This window comes from Apteryx rowi, unplaced genomic scaffold (assembly GCF_003343035.1).
Source record: "Apteryx rowi isolate R43461 unplaced genomic scaffold, aptRow1 scaffold_655, whole genome shotgun sequence".
NCBI classification, from domain to species: domain Eukaryota; kingdom Metazoa; phylum Chordata; class Aves; order Apterygiformes; family Apterygidae; genus Apteryx; species Apteryx rowi.
The window spans coordinates 115,537-133,789 of record NW_020450933.1 but is presented as its reverse complement, the minus strand read 5'-3'; the positions used below and the strand labels follow the sequence as shown (position 1 = coordinate 133,789).

The following is an 18,253-nucleotide window of genomic DNA, read 5'->3' as shown; positions in this document are numbered from 1 at the left end:
GCCTATTAAATGTTCTTTCAGCCATTTAAAATTCCTTTCTCCTCCTGTAAAGCTTTGTTGCACCTACTACGTAACTTTAAGATAGCTTTTGGTCACTCGCTGCTTTTTACCATTGCTGTAGTAGGGTGTGCAGGAAACACCTGACTCAAACTGGGTTGTACCAACCTGTAACTGGTCGGAAGGTATTTGTTCCTCCCCATTCCACTCTAGCTGTTAAGAGCCATAAGATTTCAGCTGGAAACCAGTAAGGGCAAGAAGCCAAATAGCTGAAAGGAAAGCACTTAAACAGAGGAGAAAACACAGGGACACCCCTGTCTACTGTGAAACTGTAACGGTGTCATTTCCTAATACTGAATCAGAAAGCTGTGAATGAGACTATTTTAATTGTTCACCATGCTTTCTATTAGGAGTAGGTAATTCACATTTACCAGAGTGAGGTCAGCCAAGACAGCATTATCTCAGAATAGCTGACTCATTTTAAAAACACACCCGATCTTGTAACAGGGTGTATCAGTCTGTTGAAGACCAAGAAGGGTTGTGGCCCTACTCTTTGAGAAAAACAGGAGCAAGTAACAGGACTCAACTCTTGCTGGAAGGAGAAAATTGTCTTCTATTTTGATGTTATTTGGGTGGACTTGCCCTGCTGTTCAAAAAAAGGAAAGGCATTTAGCATCTTACTCAGGACTGCTGCAATGTTCCTAGGCCTGGCTGGCAGCAGGTAAAGCCAGCCTACAGAACTGCCATGCGGACTGACGGTAGGGCACCATCTGCCAGGAGAGTGCTTCTCTGAGCAGACATTTACAGTCTGAGCACATCATCCCCTCCTTTCTTTTCCATGGGGTAAATGGATTTCTTTGGTGTTTCAGTTTAAAGCAGTTTTTAAGTCCTTGAATCATCATCTGAATTCTTCCCAATTTTCCTACTTCTCAAGCACAGGCTCCATAAACAACATAAAGCTTTGTAACAGTGATTCTACCACTGCTATATACAGAGATAATACTATATCCTTACTCCAAATCCATCTTTTTATTTAAGATCCAGTTAGCTCTCAGAGCCTCTGCATAACACACATTGATGACTACCCACTGTAACTCCCAAATTATTTTCGAAGTTGTTGCTTTTCAGGACACGAACTCCATCCTGTACTTCTCCTTCCATATTTGTTCTTAGCCTTCAACTATGGCCTTCAGCTGGATGATATTTCATTCAGTTTATCAAGCAACATTAAAAGGTCTGTACATAATAAAAATCACAATTTACTTCATTATTCAAACCATTGTTGTTAAGTGAAAATTTAGCAACAGTGCAAATGCTAGTTAAACTTGCACACTCCCACAATTAAAAATTATTTCTAAAGATTCCTTAATATACTTACAGACTCTGTTAATGATATGAGAGTAGAGCAAATACGTGAATTTCTGATGCTTGGATTAGTTTTATGAATGTAAGAAGGTGGGACAATTCACATGAGCGCAGAGGAATGAGACAACAAAACCAGTAAGGACCACTTGTGACCTTCCAGACTCCGATTCCAGAGGTTAGTTAGCTAGAGTAAGAACACCATTCTTCTTCAATAATGAACACTGACAAATTAATCTACATAATATTTTCTAAAGCAAAACTCAGGTTTCCTTTCTCCAGCAAATCGCAACTGAAGAGAGCAGATGAGCCACTGAGGTTTTGCCAAGTCAGCACTGGAAGTAAGATTAAAAAAAAAAAATACAAAGTCCCCATTTGAGACAGCTTGTCTGAGCTTAGGAAGAAGAATGCCCTGGGTCCCCACTAGCCTTTCCTCTGGTCTATGCAAGCAGGCATAATACAGATAATTTGTATTGGCATGCCCTGGAATCACAATGTATCAAATTATCAGTGGAGCAAGATTCAATAATTACAATTTCTGATGGGAGAGAAGCCCAACTTGGCTTAAATTCAGTGAGGGGCTAGACCAATGTTTTGCTTTGTTTTCTTTCTTTCTTTTTTTTTTTTTTTAGCCCCATGATACAAGGAAGACAAACCCAAAATTCACGCTGCTGAAGGACACATTCAGTGTCATTTCTGTTTAGGCAGAAGCCACATCCTTGATCTCTGCTCAGTTTTCTCATTCTTTTCCATCAGGATATACTACTCTAGAGAATCACAGAATCACAGAATGGTTGAGGTTGGAAGGGACCTCTGGAAATCACCTAGTCCAACCCCCTGCTCAAGCAGGGTCACCTAGAGCACATTGCACAGGATCGCGTCCAGGCAGGGTTTGAATATCTCCAGAGAAGGAGACTCCACAACCTAATGTCTAAATCTCTTCCCAAAGGGTTATCTTTCCAGACAGCACTTTCAAAATTCCCGAGAGCTCCTCAGCTAGTCACTAGGATCTGTTTTCTCTTCCCTTAGCAACTTGAAATGTCCTTCTCTAACCAGAGCCATGAGAAGAGGGATCCATAACGAAACACATGTAAGAAAATCAAGGATAACAGACAAAAACTGCATCAAAAGGTTGAGGATGTCAGTCTCAAGAACAGAAAGAGAAACTTCAACTTACCCCTCCAAACTAGTATTAGAAGGATTTGTCTTGCTTCAAGCTAGATTAGGCAGAGAATTCTGCTCTCCCACAACCATCCTATTAACTTCACATCCTTCCAGATGTCCGAAAACCCTCTAACCACATCAGGCACCAAACTGCATGGTGAAAAGGCTCAGGTTATTACATTACAAGTACTGTCCTGCCAGCAAGTAATACTTAAACCATACTGCCCACACAAAGTATGTCAGCCTTCTCCTGTCTGGAGATAGGTTCACCCTGGGTGCACCCTCCTGGGCCTCAAACTGCCATGGGGATGAGATCTCCTGTGCCCCAAAGGATTTTAGCATTGCTCTGAGGTCCACAGACACCCTCGGGATCCTCTTCTGGTGGCCTCTCCCTCCAGCCATCAAAGAGATGCAAGGAGAAGCCAGGTCACCAAGGCGAGATGCCCACCCTAAGGGAGCTGCCAACCCCGCAGCACAATGGGTGAAGACCTGGACAACAGTTATGGGGGCAACGGGAGGGAGGATTCACCCATCCCACCAACGACAACTCAGCACCAACAACCGTGCCCTACAAGCGCCCGTCTTCTGCTGCTGCTTACAAGCGCCACGGGGACAGCTGCGGCTGGGTCTCGGCCCGCCACCCGGACGCTGTGGGGCGGCCATTGCTACAGCTCCCGAACCGGGCTCCGAGGCGCCGCGGCCGGCAGCCGCTGACGGGAAGATGGCGCCCTCCTCCCTCCCCCGCCCCCATTCGCTATGGCGCCCGCACAGGCAGCCCCGCCCTGCCCCTGCCGCCCGCGCAGGCGGCCCCGCCCCCCGGCGGAGGCGCGCTGGGCAGCGCGAGCGCACGCAGTTCCTCTCCGCGGCCCCGCGCTCTTCCCGCTGCGCATGCGCGCGCAGGCGGACGTCCGCCCGCGACGGGGCTTGCGCACCGACATGGCGGCCGTGGCTGAGGGCGGTGGCGGCGGCGGCGCGCCCCCGTGCCCGGCAATGCAGCGTGCCGAGCTGGGGCCGCTGCTGGCCATGGCTCTGAGGCCGGGGGAGTCCTGGTGAGCGCGGCCGGCGCGGCCCTCCCTCTCCGTTCCCCTCCCTCCCGTTTCCTCCCGGTGGCGGGGCCTGGAGGAGCGGCCGGGCCCTTGCTGAGGGGCCGCGCCGCCCCGCCCCGTGCCGTGTGTTGCAGGTACCTGGTGGACAGCCGGTGGTTCAAGCAGTGGAAGAAGTACGTGGACTTCGACAACCTGGACATGTTCGGCGTGGGCGAGCCCAGCCTTTTCCCCGGGCCCGTCGACAACTCGGGGCTCTTCAGTGGTGAGTTCCACCCGGCGGCGCTGGGCCCTTGCGGAGTAGTAGAGCCGGCTGCGGAGCTAGCGGGGGGAGAGGGGGTGCGGCGAGTCACGGCGGCCGCAAGTAGCTCATGGTATCCAGGTTGCTCTTACCTCGCAGTTCAGACTCGTGTAAGTAACTTTCTTGTGTTATTAGAATCCGAGTTTTTTGTCGTGCTGCTTTCACTTCTGAAGCTTGTGTGTTTTGGGAGGATGCAAATGACTGTCCTAAAGGCTGTAAGCAAGGAGACTGGTGAGGTTTCTGCTTGCCCTTGGGGAGTGCTGGTATCCCTTAGAACGATGGGAGTACATTGTTATTCGTGTCTCAGCTCTTTCTCCCTGTCTCGACTCGCTTAGTCATTTTATTGGGATGTCTTTGTAGTAATGGTCAGATAACTGTTCCTATGTAGATTTTAGCGATGTATGTGAATAAAAATCTACATGTGAAATAACTTAGTTTTTGGTAGTTAAAAGGGAGTTGTTTCAAAAAGCAGAAGGGTACCTGGTATGTGGAGTTCTGAAGTATCTGGCTTCCTCCAGGTTTCTGTGATAGTATATAAGTCCGTATCGTTGTTTGCTTGTCTTTAGTACTTTTTCCCTTACAACTTAAGGAATTCCATACCCTTGTTGGTACTTTTACTGATACTGACAAACTATTAATAGAGTGCAGTACAGCTTTTCTGTGGTGTAGGTAAAGGAATGTCGGCCCAGAACCTAGGTCTAATGCAGGGCCTCCCAGCCACAGAATTGGAAGATGCTAATCCCATGTGCTTTGGTTTTCTAAAAGCAATATAGAATGTTTCTCAAGAGTGAGGAAGAAAAACATATCCTGCTCCATTTAGACATCGTATCATTCAGAACTTGCTGCGTGATGGAGACTTCAGAGTCTTTCCAGAGGCAAGGTCACAAGTGCTCCTCTTCATATGGGCCCTTCTACAAACATCTGTCATAACCACATTTTCTAATATTTATTAGGGGACCATCTGTCAGTTTTCTACAGATTTAAAGCAGCTTAATTTATCTCTGTTATAGTTTATAGACATAAGATCTACGCATTGAGTGTCTTAAACGTCTGTAGTTCTTGAGAAGAAAGAATTCTGTTTCAGGTCATGCTTGCTTTCTTTTTCCTTTTAGATCTAGAAACTCAGAGTTTAAAAGAACACCTCATTGATGAACTAGATTATGTATTGGTTCCCACTGAAGCCTGGAATAAATTAGTAACTTGGTATGGTTGCATAGATGGACAGGAGCCTATTGTAAGAAAAGTAAGTATGGGTGAACCAAATTCTCTTCTGCTTTCCTTATTTTACCTCTGCAAAATTTAGATGGTGGTTATTGTGCTAGTTATGAGTTAAGATAGGATGCTCAGCACCTCTCTGGAGATAATAGCATGAGGTGCTTTTGCCATGTCTGAAAGAAGATGACTTTCTAGTATTACAGTTAAAAATGCCTACATTTTAATCAGTTTTAATTTGATGGGTTATATGGGGTGAGAGCTATGAACCTTGTTTGGGAACCGTTTTGCACTAACAGTTGTTTGAACCAGTGCAGTACTTTCTTGTTGTGTGGAAAAACTTGAGCTTTATTGAAAAATTCAAGTTGTTAGGTCAAGCAGATCAGCCTTCCTGGGCAGGAAGCAATGTTGGCGTAAGTTGCCTTTTAATCTTAGATGGCTTATGGATTCCTCTGGTGTTTTTTTGTTCTTTGTTTTCTCTTCCAAAATTCTGTGATTCTAAAATCTGAAGAGGTGAGGCACGTTTTTAGTTTTAATCTCAAAGTCTGTAAGATGCTCTTATTTTTGTTCTACAAATGCAGTCCTGAATGAATCCTGAATCTATTCTGAAAGGTAAAATTCACAAGTCACTCTTTTGAAATCCCCAGCCAAGCATTTGCTTTACTGGTAAAATGTTTTCTGTTTTTATTTTAGTCATTGATTTTTATGCTGATTTAATTGAGCAATGCCAGTCTATTGAGTACATAGACTAATCACTACACCGAGAAAACAGTGTTAAAATAATGTACAGAATTAATACTGCTTAAGTTTAAGTTGCATTATCTTACAGTAAGTGCCACTTCAGTGTATGCAAGACCCAGGAAAGCGTGGCACCAGAATGGTAGGAGGAAGTAAAATTCCTCTCTTACAAACCCACCCATGCTGATGAGTGATGCTGAAATGTTGTCATTTAGTGTGGACTAGAAATTGTACCTAATAAGAAATGCTGACATCTTCAGACAGCTTGAATGATCACAGTTTCTCTCTTCATCCTGCGTTCACTCTTTTAAATATTAATACAACAACTCCCATGTAAACTAACTAGAAGCGGGGGAAGACAGGTGGAAATGAGTTGCAGCTTATGAAGGTGATGATTGTGGTATTGATAAAAACAGTATAGATTTTCTATTCCTCATAGAGTACCCGAGGGAAACGCTAGAACTACTGCTGAACACTGAATCTCTAAGTAAGGACACTAGAAAGCTTTCTTTCATGAACTGGCAACCCATTTTCACAAAACCTGACCTATATTTACATAGCCTTCTTGCTAAAAAATTCAAAAGTTGGCTAACAGATCTGAAAGTTACTGGGAAATAAATGGGTGATGGCCTTGACTGCATGAACCTCCTTTTCTTGGGGTATTAGATTCGAGTATTCAACACCCTAATTGTTGGGCAGGAGAGTTTACAGCTAGTGTTGGTTTTACAGTCAGGTGATGCTGAGTTATCATGGTCCAGTGAAGAATAAACTTTGTAAGTTTTGAATTGCCAGAAGAGTTTCAGTATTTGATGTTAACCTGGTAACAGAAGTGGATTTTGACGTAAAAATTCTTGAAATAGAGTTTAATAATAGGTTTGTGGGGTATTAAAATCTCTTGTAAAAACTGTAAGGCAAAAAGTCAGTGGAACATAGAGCAGAAAACTTATAATGATGACAGCCTTTGCAGTGGGGAAATGACAGAAAAATCAAAGAATAGGCTTGGAGATGAATAACAATTTCTAGCCACAGTCATGTATCTGAATATGAAGTGGTCAGTATCTTCTGGCAGGATTCTCCAGATGGCATTTAAAGTGACGTATTTAGACCATTAAAGGATTGTAAGTTCAATCCTTTCCTAAAACTAGATCAATTACAATTCATGTGTCAGAATATCTGTAGAAGTGCGATTTAGGAAGAAATTCTTTTTCAGGCATCTTGTGATTTTTACAAGCTGGGATTTCTTTCATCCCTGGGCTCCTGATGATCAGAGACAAGTACGGGGGATTACTCTTGTAGTACAAGAGTAGTACAGGTGTTCTAGTAGTTTTGTAGTAGTCTGGTGTACAGGTGTTCTAGTGATATTTTGTACTGTGCTCTCAGGGCAATCTTCTGTCAGGTCCTAACAGAAAGTGTATTAATGCACAAAATAGACATTCAAGCTTACTGTTCTCTATACCAGTGTACCCAGCTCGCTATGCAACAGGATGACTTGTTTCACTTCGGCAAACTTTGTACAGAGAACAAATTAGCTGTTCAGATGCTTTTAAAAGGCATCTGCAGGCTATTAGGACAGATAAATGGAAATAAGAGTCTGTAACAGAAACACTGATTTGATCAGAAATTTCTTCCAGGAAGTAGTTCTTCCATTTCTGACTACAGTTCTCATCTATTTGTTCTTAACACTAGAATCACAGAGAAAGGAAAGCCCTGTTTTCTGAAATTGCTTCTGCAAAAGAAATTGAAAACTTGTGAATCGGTTCCTTTGATTCTATTCTGTTTTTTTGGGGGGGGGGTTGTTTTTTTTAAAGCCCTAATTTGCCTGCCCAGAAGTTGTTTAAACAGGGATTTTTTCTTTCTGTTCCTGTTGAAACAATAAAATACTGAAGATCTTTCCAAATGTATTTGTTATTTATTTGCCTTTGAAGCAGTACCTTATGTATCTAACACAAGTCTATAAAAGCTCAGAAGGAAAGTATTGGCCCCTCGGATTCTCACAGTGAGTCCTAGTTCTATTTTTCCTTTCTTTCTAGAACTGAGTAAAGTTTACTTTCTGTAACCCGACATAAGTTTTTAAATGGAGATCGTAGCAGTTCTGGTGGCATGCAAAAGAACTGTTGCTTTTAAAATTTGTACCTGCTTGTTAAAATATGTGGCTGTTCCTAATAGCTTTTGTATGATGGGATTGTACTGACAGTCCACTTGTTGTTTGTATTTTTTCGAGTGAGACTTCCTCTGTCTACTTGCACAGTGCCAGCAATCGGTGAGACTGTTCAGCCCAGCTTCTGCTTCTGGTATATACATCTTTAGCTTTACCCGCTGATATCTATGAGCCCACACACCAACTTCTTTTTTTCTTCCCTTGATCTGAATTTCACTGGCTTTATAACTGCAAATAATTGAGGTTTATTTTATGGGCTAAATTTTAAAGCATCTATTTCCAAATTGATAAGAAGTTCATACACTTCAGCACCTGAGAAACAATGTTTTTTGCCAGTAAAATCTTAAATAGCCTACACTAGCTTTCATTTTAAAAAAAAGAACTTGATGTTGCTTGAGTGTTGCAGAAGGCTTTGGGATTGTTCTGTGGTTTGCTTCAACAATGAGAGGAGGAGGAAGAGTGATCGTAATATTTAAATTAATAAAATTGCAGGTTTAAAAATAATTCACCTATATCTAAACATGTAACTTTAAATCATTATCAAGGTGGAATCTCAGCAATAGAGCCAGAAAATGAAACAAGTGCAACAATTTTCAAAATAGAAGAGCTTAGTACTGTGCATCTGTTAGCTGAAAACTTGACTCAGGATAAAGAGAAATGGTTGTTGTTTGAGCATAGGGGAGTTCTGACATCCGTTGTAACTTCCACCATAGTGCTGAGATGTCACAGTATGTTGTGTGTTTTGCAGCTAAGTTCTTTTTGTCCTGTTGCACCACAATCATCATGTAACTGGCCTCTAAAACATAGTGGAATAATGTGATTTGTGGTCTGTAGCTGAAGAATGGTATCTAGCTTTAGAAGATACCTTTGCTTAAAAAAAAAAAATCTGAAAGTTAGTGGGATGGGCAGATGTATCCATTGGAGTATTCTCTCAAATGTGAAAGTGATTTTAAAAATGGCTTCAAAATAAAGCAGGCTTGTCAAAGGAAATTCTGCCATATTGGTTTGCTTTTGCAGAAAGAGGAGAGTGATGCCCCTTCTGTATACCGTGCAGGAAAATAATTCATTCTTTGTTGTATGGGCTCCCTTCTAATAGAAGGGATTTTGTTCCAACATTCCAGGTTTGTTTCTTTTTTATATAAACCTTAGCCAAAGGCTAGATGTAAAAGGTAAATATTTTAGAATGCTCTGATTGGGTGCTTAGATTTTTTTTTTCCACCTGTAATTAGCTGACATTACCAGTTCAGCTATGATGATAGACCTTTGGAGCTTTCTAGTGGGGAAGGAAAACAGTGGGATTTCTTTCATTAAAAAAAGAAAAATTTAAAAAAAAACTTTAAAAAAACCCCCCTAAATTGGCAGAGGCTGTGACTTTGATCTGGACTTCGAAGCAGTGTTCACTTTAGGATTTGACTTGCCAGACTCTTAAAGACATAAGACATTTAAGCAAATGTAGTTTATTCAGGACTATTCAGTAAAGGATTTTAACTTTCTTGTTTGTGTTATTTGGCCTATTGCATCTGCCTTCTGTTCACAGGTAGTGGAATATGGTCTGTTTGTGAAGCACTGTAAGGTCGAAGTTTATCTTCTTGAGTTGAAACTTTGTGAGAACAGCAATCCTGATAATGTGGTGAGCTGCCACTTCAGCAAAGCAGATACTATTGGTAAGTATCTCTCTGATATTGAGAGCTGTGTTCTTATATTCCCTCAAGATATTTTGGCCCTTCCAAGAAAGAGGTTGATGAACTGGAGCAAGTCTAGTGGAGACCACCGAAATGGTTGGGGGTGGAGCACATGATGTATAAGGAGACGCAGAGGGAAGGGAAAGCTTTGTCACTAATAGCTTCCTGGTACCCATGAGGATGTTGCATCAGAACATGGAGTCAGGATCTTTACTGAGATACAAAGCAAGAAAACAGGGGACAATACTCATAAATTGAAACAGTTCCAACTGAATGTGATGGGAAAAAAAAATTTCCCTGAGGGAACAGCTGAACATCCTCCCAGAGGAGTGGGGAAATCTCCATCCTTGGAGGTTTTAAAGACCCGACTGGATAAAGCCCCAACCAGCTTGGTCCAAATTCAACGTTAACCCTACTTTGAGCAGGTTGGACTACAGGCTTCCTGAGGTTCCTTCCAGCCACAGTGATTCTATGTATGCAATGCAGTGAGTCAAGGTTAAGAGCATTAAGGAGCTTGTTGCTAACTAACCTATCCTTGAGAAACATCCATGTTATTCCTGTGTAAAGCAGTTCTAGCTCTGGTTCTCCTCTGGCTCCTTCTTTCTTGTGTGTGAATATTTTAGCCATTTTATTAACGACTCTTCCTGCCCAACTATTCTTTCTGAAATTTGGCGTCTTTATCTGTGTCATTCCTTGTATTTTCCCGTGTAAAAATGCTGAATGTCAACTATGATGCTGTCCATAAAGATGCTCTTTCACTTTGCTGGTACGTAACTGAAAACACTTCCTGCTTAAACCTGTGTTTTCAAATAATAGCTTGTTTCACAGAAGTTGACCTTTGGGCAGAAACTTCTCAACGTGACCCATTATTGGATTGAGTGTTTGACACAGACATGTACGACTGAAAATAAAAGTTTTTAACTTCTGTTTAGTTTCAGACTAAACGATTGAGAATCTAGATGAGCAATTGTAGCTTCCACAATACATTTTCTACTCATAAGGTATTGATGGATCAAGGATGTACCTCCTTGTTAAAAGTCTGGCTTGTCCCTTTTTTTTTTTCAAAAGCACTCATGTTTCAGGCGTTCTGTTTTGTTTTGTTTCACTCTCTCCCCTCAAACAGCTACCATTGAGAAAGAAATGAGAAAATTATTTAATATCCCAGCTGAAAAGGAGACTAGGTTATGGAACAGGTACATGAATAACCCTTGGGAGCATCTCAGCAAGCTGGATAGTACTGTGCAAGATGCAGGGCTCTATCAGGGTCAGGTAAGGGGCCTTTTTTTTTTTTTTTTTTTTTAAACTGATCACAGTAAATGATGGCAGTATACCCTAATATGCTCTGCAGTTTACGATGTATGTTTTCTTGGGTGATGCTTTATCTAAAAAACTTGTTTTTTTAGATTCTCATGTACTGTATTCTCTAATATGAAATCTATTTAATTCCCTTTTATGTGTTTGAAGCAAACATTGAAGAAGTGATTATTAATGATTTTGTATATATAGTAGAATTAGAATTAGTAGAATATAATGATTTTGTATATATAGTAGAACTGCAGTTATCTGTTTCTATTTCATGAACTTTTTTTCAGATTGTTCTATTAGAAGTGAAAAATGAAGATGGAACGTGGCCTAGACAGTCTCTTCTGGCAAAGTAAGCATATTTGAATGGGTTCTGCTATTTTGTCCAGCTTGCTCGCTTGGTTTTAGTGACAATTTGTTCTCTGTGAAAGCCCAGTTGTCTCTGGTTATTGTAGGTTTCTTTCTTCTGGGTATTTTGAAGGAGGAAATAAAACCTTGATTGTAAATATTCTTTGTTTTTTCTGCTGCCAGTTTCTTGTCTTAGCAGCCTTCTTCCATTTTAAAGCCTGTTTCAAATAGGCAGTGTAAGGATTAAATAGCTTATGCTTGTACAGTGCTTAGGAGACAAGCAAAGTGCTATTTATGTTAAGCTAGCCTGCTTAAAAACCTGCCTCTGTGGACTGCACAGTCAAATAAAAATTTGTCTCTTACTATTGTAGAACAAAAAGGGTGTTGGAATACATTGCCAAAGCATCTAGAAGTGAGTACTCTGAGTTTTGGTAGTTCCTCCTTAAAATGGATATAGAAATAGCTTGACTTCCTCCCGTACACCCCAAAGGAGAATCAGAAGCCTGTAGATATTGACACAGCTCTTGCTCATCTCTTCTCTAAATTAAAGAAATAAGAGATAAGATGGGGGCTTGATGAAATACTGGCTGTGTATTTAATGAATGGTGTAGAAAGAAAGTTGTATGCAGTGATGACGAAGCCCTCTGTATCCACTCTCGTACTACAGAAAGAAAGTGCAGTGCAGTGAAACTGAAGTCATCAGACTCAATACTGATAATGAACATGTTTTTCTGTACAATAAAATTAGCATGTGGAACTCTCTGCCAAGAGAAATTGAGATGAAGATCTTACTAGCATAAAATTTGAGGACTGGATCAGAATTGGGTTGTCAGTGGAACCTATCTTAAGATGATACTCTCCCTTTGAGATATAATGCTTAGTAAATGGGTCATGAGAATGTCCATAGGGTTACAATGAACTTTTTGTAAGAGTGCAATGTGAAAGGTGCATAAATACTCATCACATACGTACATACATACATACATACATAAAAATAAAAAAAAAAATCAAGTGTTACTTGACAGCTGCAGGGAGGCAGCGATGTACAGACCATAGTGCTAAGTCGGTCCCAAGCTAGAGTGCTAAGATTTTTGTTTCCACATGAAGCAAAGCTAAAAAGGAGCCCTGTACCTTTCCCAGACATCAGTTGTCTTTTGTTTTCAGTAGCTAATCTGATATGTAAACATAAGTATCTCTAGTGATATTTAAGTGAAAATGGTTATCAGTGTGCAAGTTAATATTTTCTTATTCAATAGGATTGTTTATTATAATGTAGAACTCATGAAATTGTTTGACTTGATGGATACCTGCTGATGATGGTGGTGGAGAAAATAGCAACAAGTCATACCAATAGGATTATCTGTTCCTTTGTACTTTATTCTGGCTATTTCCTTTTCCCTTGTCTCTGTTAGAACATGCATGCTTAGTTTCTTTAACTATGTGATTTGTTTTCCTCACTTAGGTGGGTGCATTGGTTTAGAAAGTTCTGTTCTCTGACTGTCGTGTCCCTTGTTTAGTCTTGTAGGTTAAATGCATAATATCCATTTGTTCAAAAACTATTTGGAAAGATAAAGAGGGGAAGAAGCAGCAGGCCAGCTAGATTTCCACTGCTCTTCAGGATTGACATTGGTGTGTGCTGATCAGCCTGCAAACTGCTGATCAAATGATAAGGGCCTCTTTATATGGCCAGGGAAAAGGTGCCTTTGAGGAGAATAGTATACTTTGATGTCTTTGGATCAGAACAGTCTCTGTTGGACTAACATTATGTCATCCTACACCCTACTCAGCTGTGTTGTGTAAGGCAGGTCAGGAGAAAGATGATCGGACTTAAGCTTCCTTCTGTGGTTGAAATGGAAGGAGAAGGGAGTTGAGCACTTGCTCTTCCATAGGCATATGCAAAAGATGCCAACAAACAGTGAGCATTTTCCTGTTAGGTTTAACAATGTCTTCCATGGCCTTTTATATCTTTAAATTAATAGTATTGTGCAGCAGTGGATAACCCCCAAAATGTGTGTGAATCATACTCATACTGCCAGAAGTGTGAGGATGGCTGTACTGGATTTGGACCAGGTGTGCCCAGTATCCTGCCTCTTAGTGTGGGCAGTAGCAGATGCATGTAAAAAGAGAGTCCCTATAGGAAGAGTTTATAAATAACAATACACTTGCTGTGGTATACTGCCGTCTTCCAGTAGCCTGCAGTTCAGACTTTTCCTGAGACAGTTGAGTCTACATATTTGCATTTAATAAATGTTGATGGTCCCAGGGAATTTTTCTCCTGTCTTTTGGTGCTCCCTCTGTTCAAGTATCAGTGGACTGGGTGGCATTCTAGACTAGATCATTCACTTGTATAGGTTAACAATTTTCTTCTACCTTTCAAGAGTTATTTCACAAAGCTTTTACCTGTTTTTAAGGGACTTAAAATATAGTTTGATGTTCTTTACATATTTTTGTTACTGAATCTCTTTGTGGTGAGTAGGTTAAATTTAATTTTTTTTTCTTGAATCATTGACAGTGTTCCACGCTAATCCATTTGTAACTGTCTATACTTATCTTTTCACTTCAGTCATAATCAGTTCTGAAGTTTATTTGGTTTCCTTCCCTATTTAGCATACCTTCATATAAATGTGTAAATACTGAATACTTTGTAGTTTGTAATTTATTTGATGTCTGAATATTTTCCAGTTATTTCTCATCTTCTATCAAGAATCCTTAACTTTTCAAGGCTTGCTTTTCTTAAGCATAGCTTTATATATAGTTCATTTAATTTTGTGAATACATCATCTAAATTTCAGCTTTTTATCAAGTTGAAATCCAGCAAAGCACATTGCAAAGATTTATTATTAATACCAGTATGAGTCTTGTACATAAGTAAAATCTGGGAACAGCATAGGTTTTTTTATTATTATTTTTGTTTTTTCCCCCGGAACAGCAGGAAATTATTTTCAGATAAAGGTGTTTTTTAAAAATTGAAAAATCTAGCTGCTCATTTAACCATGTTCTTTCATTTGCCAGATATCTGATCAAATAAACCTCATGTGAAGGTGTACTCTGCAACTTAAGAGCATGCTCTGAGTTGATCATTGAAAACATTGTTTTATTCTTTTGTTCTGGAAATATGAGATGTCTTCCTGCAGTGAAACATTGCCAGCATTTTAGCTGTGGTAAAAAGCTGGTAAAAGGTTCCCTAACCTGGAGTGAAGGGTTCAGATATTGTTGGGTTGCGACATGGCTTGTCTTCCCACAGGCATGCATGTGTCCATATACATGTTACACTACATCAATATTACGTATTTAAGACCCCAGCTTAGTAAGTTTGTTACAAACTCATCCACAGACTTTATATGTGTAAATAGTCCCTATTATTGTGGGTAATTGAACCAAATGAAGTTGGTGAGAGAGGAAGTGGGAGAGAAAAGTAGCAAAAGGGAAGGTATAGAGTTTCCAGCCCAGAGAAAGGGTGTGTCTTATAAATTCTGTGCACTGATGAGGTGCTCGAGGTATGAAGTGTTCTGTAGTAAGGGAGGTTCTTGTCTGTAGGAACTAACTGACACTTCCTGGAAGCAAAAGGTGTTGTAGGAAGTGAATTGGGAACGGTGTCAACAGGATGGCTAAGAATGCTAACCAAGATTGTCACCCTGGAAACTTGTTCTGCTCTGAGAGGACCCTGCTAAAGGTGTACACAGGGCTAAATTGAATTAACTCCAAATTTTAATCCTGTTTGATGCAAATATTTTCCTTCTATATTCTGTTTCTCAGCTGGAGAAAATATTGTTTAGGCAAGACCGTGGAGATCACATTTGGAGATTTTTCTTTGGTGTGCGTCACTGTAGTATTAAAAGCTTAGGAGAAAGCTCTTCTGTATTTAGACTTTTAGTGGCATAAACCAAATGGGAAGTAGAGCCATCTGCTGCCAAGAGAAAGGAATGGTGAGCATCTGTGTAATTGTGCAAAATGAGGCCTTGGAAAAGCGGGAGGTCAGATCATTCATTACTTGCAGAATGCATGCACAGAAGATGACTGTGAGATGTGCGAGTTCGTTGTCAGATTTCCCCCACCACTATCGCCATTTGCTGCTTGTCAAAGGCTCTGGCTTCTTCTGGGAAAGCTGCTTTTCTACATGCTTGGCACTTGACAGAGTGATTTTAGAATTGTAAGCATGCTTTGTTTCTGAAGGAGGTTAGTGTCAATAACTCTCTGAAACTTGGTCCTTTTCTGAATTTTTATTTACAAGATTCCTTAAAATATGAGCCTGAACTCTGCTAGTTCAGAATTTGTCTCAGCTTACACTCTGTAGCCTGCATATCATTTTCTTAGCACAAATGAGTAATAAAACAGGTCAGACTTATAAAAATAGCATCTTCTCCATCAGGTATTGCATGATAAAATGGGAATTTTCATGAAATATAGTTCATATCTGCCCAGAGGTTGTCTGCCTGCCTTGTCAATATGCAGTAGCAAACTGTCTTTCTGATTCTTGAAGTCACTGCTAGAACTTTTTGCTGTTTTCTCTTCATGGTATTCTACTTACTGGTAGCCTTGTACACTCATTACAGTGGACTTCTTTCTTCTTGGTACCCTTTTTGGTGAAAATGTTGAGGAGTTGTCACTTGGTTGACCCATCTCGTAACTCATATAGTTTGTCTCAACTACTTCATTTTGATTTAGGCATCTGTTCAATTTGATGCAATATTTAAGTGATACTACCTGTCGTGCAATTACTCTAAAGTTTTATTAAGACATCTGTGATTGTTATGTACTTTTTAAGGACTTAATGCAATAATTAAATGCCCTTTCACGTTTGAAACTGTAATATCTCCTTCCTCTGGTCCCACATGTCCTGATGATTTCAGAGGACCCCTTGAGCAAATGGGGTTAGATTGCATGGGCACATCTTTATTTCCTGACTTTAAGTGGCACTGGACATCATGCTTTTAGAGTAGCATCATGTACATAAGATCTGTTAAGGCTGCTTTTGCATGTAAGTTTTCTAAATGAAAATCCTTTATGGTCTCTAGTTTGCCAATTAAATATAAGTTCCTTTGACAGAAACTTTTTGTCCAAGTATTTTTAATATTTTTGCTTTTTATATTGGTAGTTTAAAGGAAGATGATTAATTCTAATGTAGGTTCTGAAGATATCCTCAAATGAATTGGAAATACTTCTCCTTATCTCTGTTTTCCTGCCACTTGAAAGCCTTTTACAATACTTTTTTCAAAGCATATAGTTAACCATTTACTCCACTTATCAACCATATGGCCTCACAGTTTCCATGCTAGATTAATCTAACCATGTCATCTTTATACTGCTCATCTCCAAATTTCCCTCCACTTTCCCTTTTGGATGGGTCACTGAAAGTTCGTAGGGTAAGACTTGTAATTGCTGTCTTTAATTGGCAAACTGGTAACAGTGTCCATCAGTGCAGTTAAGTATGAAGTTGTGTATGTGAGGATAAAGAACTTAAGCCCTGTGTACATGCTGGACTCTTGTGGCAGTGAGACTTCCGTCCTGGTTCAGTCTTCTGATTGTGAGCTTCTGTAGCAGCCAGTGTCTAAAACTGGAAGTCGGATATGCACACTGCAAACAAAGTGCATGTTTCTTTTAAATGGAAAGATGATTTATCATTAGAACATTTTACCTGTGGTTTGCTGAATTGGCTATTGCTGGCCATTTTAAAACCACGATGGCAGATCTTTATGAAAGAGGTATTTTAGCTCAAATGGGAGTTAACTTGAGAGAGACAGTGGTGCTTAATCGAGAGGACTAATTCAGCAAGTCTCATCCTCAAACCCATACAATTATTTTTTTCAAATTTCTAAACTTCTGCATGGCTAGATGAAGCCTTTCTTCACTGTTGTTTATTCCTGTATGGATAGAACATTACTGTTGCTGCAGAAGGTGTTTATCCCTGTTGGACATGTAGCACCTTTCACCAAAGGGAAGCCACAGGAGCTTGAACTCTTCCAGTCCAGGGTTTGTTATGCCCACAAGGAACAAACAAAGCAAACTGAGAACAGTTTTGACGGTAGCCTCTTGAGTAGCCCTAAAGGAAGTTACTAAAAATGAAGAAATAATGCTTATCTATGACTGGAGCACAGAGCAGGTGCCTGAGTGCAGCTCTGTTTCCAGCGCAGCAGAAGTCACAGTACATGAAAGACTGCGCTGGAGAAAGAGAATGGCTTTTGACCAGTCAAAGTCCATGTGTTCCACTGGAATAGAAATCCTTTCTCGGCACTGGAGGTAAATCCTTGACATCCGGGCCTTCTATTGTCACCTCTGCCTGCAAATGAGGGAATATCACAGAATCACAGAATGGTTGAGGTTGGAAGGGACCTCTGGAGATCATCTAGTCCAACCCCCCTGCACAAGCAGGGTCACCTAGAGCACGTTGTACAGGATTGCGTCCAGGAGTGTTTTGAATATCTCCAGAGAAGGAGACTCCAAAACCTCTCTGGGCAACCTCTTCCTGTGCTCTGTCACCCTCAGATTAAAGTTTTGTGGATTTTTTTTCTCATGTTCAGTCAGAATTTCCTGTATTTCAGTTTGTGCCCATTGCCTCGTGTCCTGTCACTGGGCACCACTGAAAAGAGTCTGGCCCCATCCTCATGACACCCTCCCTTCAGATATTTGTACACATTAATAAGATCTCCTCTCAGCCTTCTCTTCTCCAGGCTAAACAGGCCCAGCTCTCTCAGCCTCTCCTCATAAGAGAGATGCTCCAGTCCCCTAATCATCTTCGTAACCCTCTGCTGGACTTGCTCCAGTAGTACCATGTCTCTCTTGTCCTGGGGAGCCCAGAACTGGACACAGTACTCCAGATGTGGCCTCAGCAGGGCTGAGGAGAGGGGGAGGATCGCCTCCCTCCACCTGCTGGCAACACTCTTCCTCATGCACCCCGGCATACCATTGGCCTTCTTGGCCACAAGGGCGCATTGCTGCCTCATGCTTA

General features: G+C 40.8%; 1 protein-coding gene and 1 long non-coding RNA gene across 9 annotated transcripts in view; one reads left to right on the top strand and one right to left on the bottom strand.

Moving 5' to 3' along the window:
- Nucleotides 1-825: 825 nt before the first annotated feature.
- LOC112975195 lies at nt 826-3,258 on the bottom strand. Its single transcript, XR_003256509.1, has 3 exons — nt 3,123-3,258; nt 2,537-2,673; nt 826-1,233 (listed from the first exon to the last, which is right to left on the bottom strand). It is a non-coding gene; the product is annotated as an uncharacterized LOC112975195 (long non-coding RNA).
- A 171-nt stretch (nt 3,259-3,429) lies between these two features.
- USP4 (ubiquitin specific peptidase 4) overlaps nt 3,430-18,253 on the top strand; it is a 50,415-nt gene continuing 35,591 nt past the window's right edge. For 2 of the 8 annotated variants that reach the window (XM_026084918.1, XM_026084917.1), the window contains exons 1-6: nt 3,444-3,572; nt 3,704-3,831; nt 4,980-5,110; nt 9,513-9,639; nt 10,781-10,926; nt 11,250-11,311. In XM_026084918.1, the coding sequence (XP_025940703.1) occupies nt 3,460-3,572; nt 3,704-3,831; nt 4,980-5,110; nt 9,513-9,639; nt 10,781-10,926; nt 11,250-11,311 (707 nt within the window). In that variant the 5' untranslated portion in view covers nt 3,444-3,459. Of the gene's footprint in view, nt 3,573-3,703; nt 3,832-3,912; nt 3,978-4,979; nt 5,111-8,038; nt 8,109-9,512; nt 9,640-10,780; nt 10,927-11,249; nt 11,312-18,253 lie in introns of those variants that run through there. The other 6 variants (XM_026084924.1, XM_026084923.1, XM_026084920.1 and 3 more) reach the window with 6 other exon arrangements.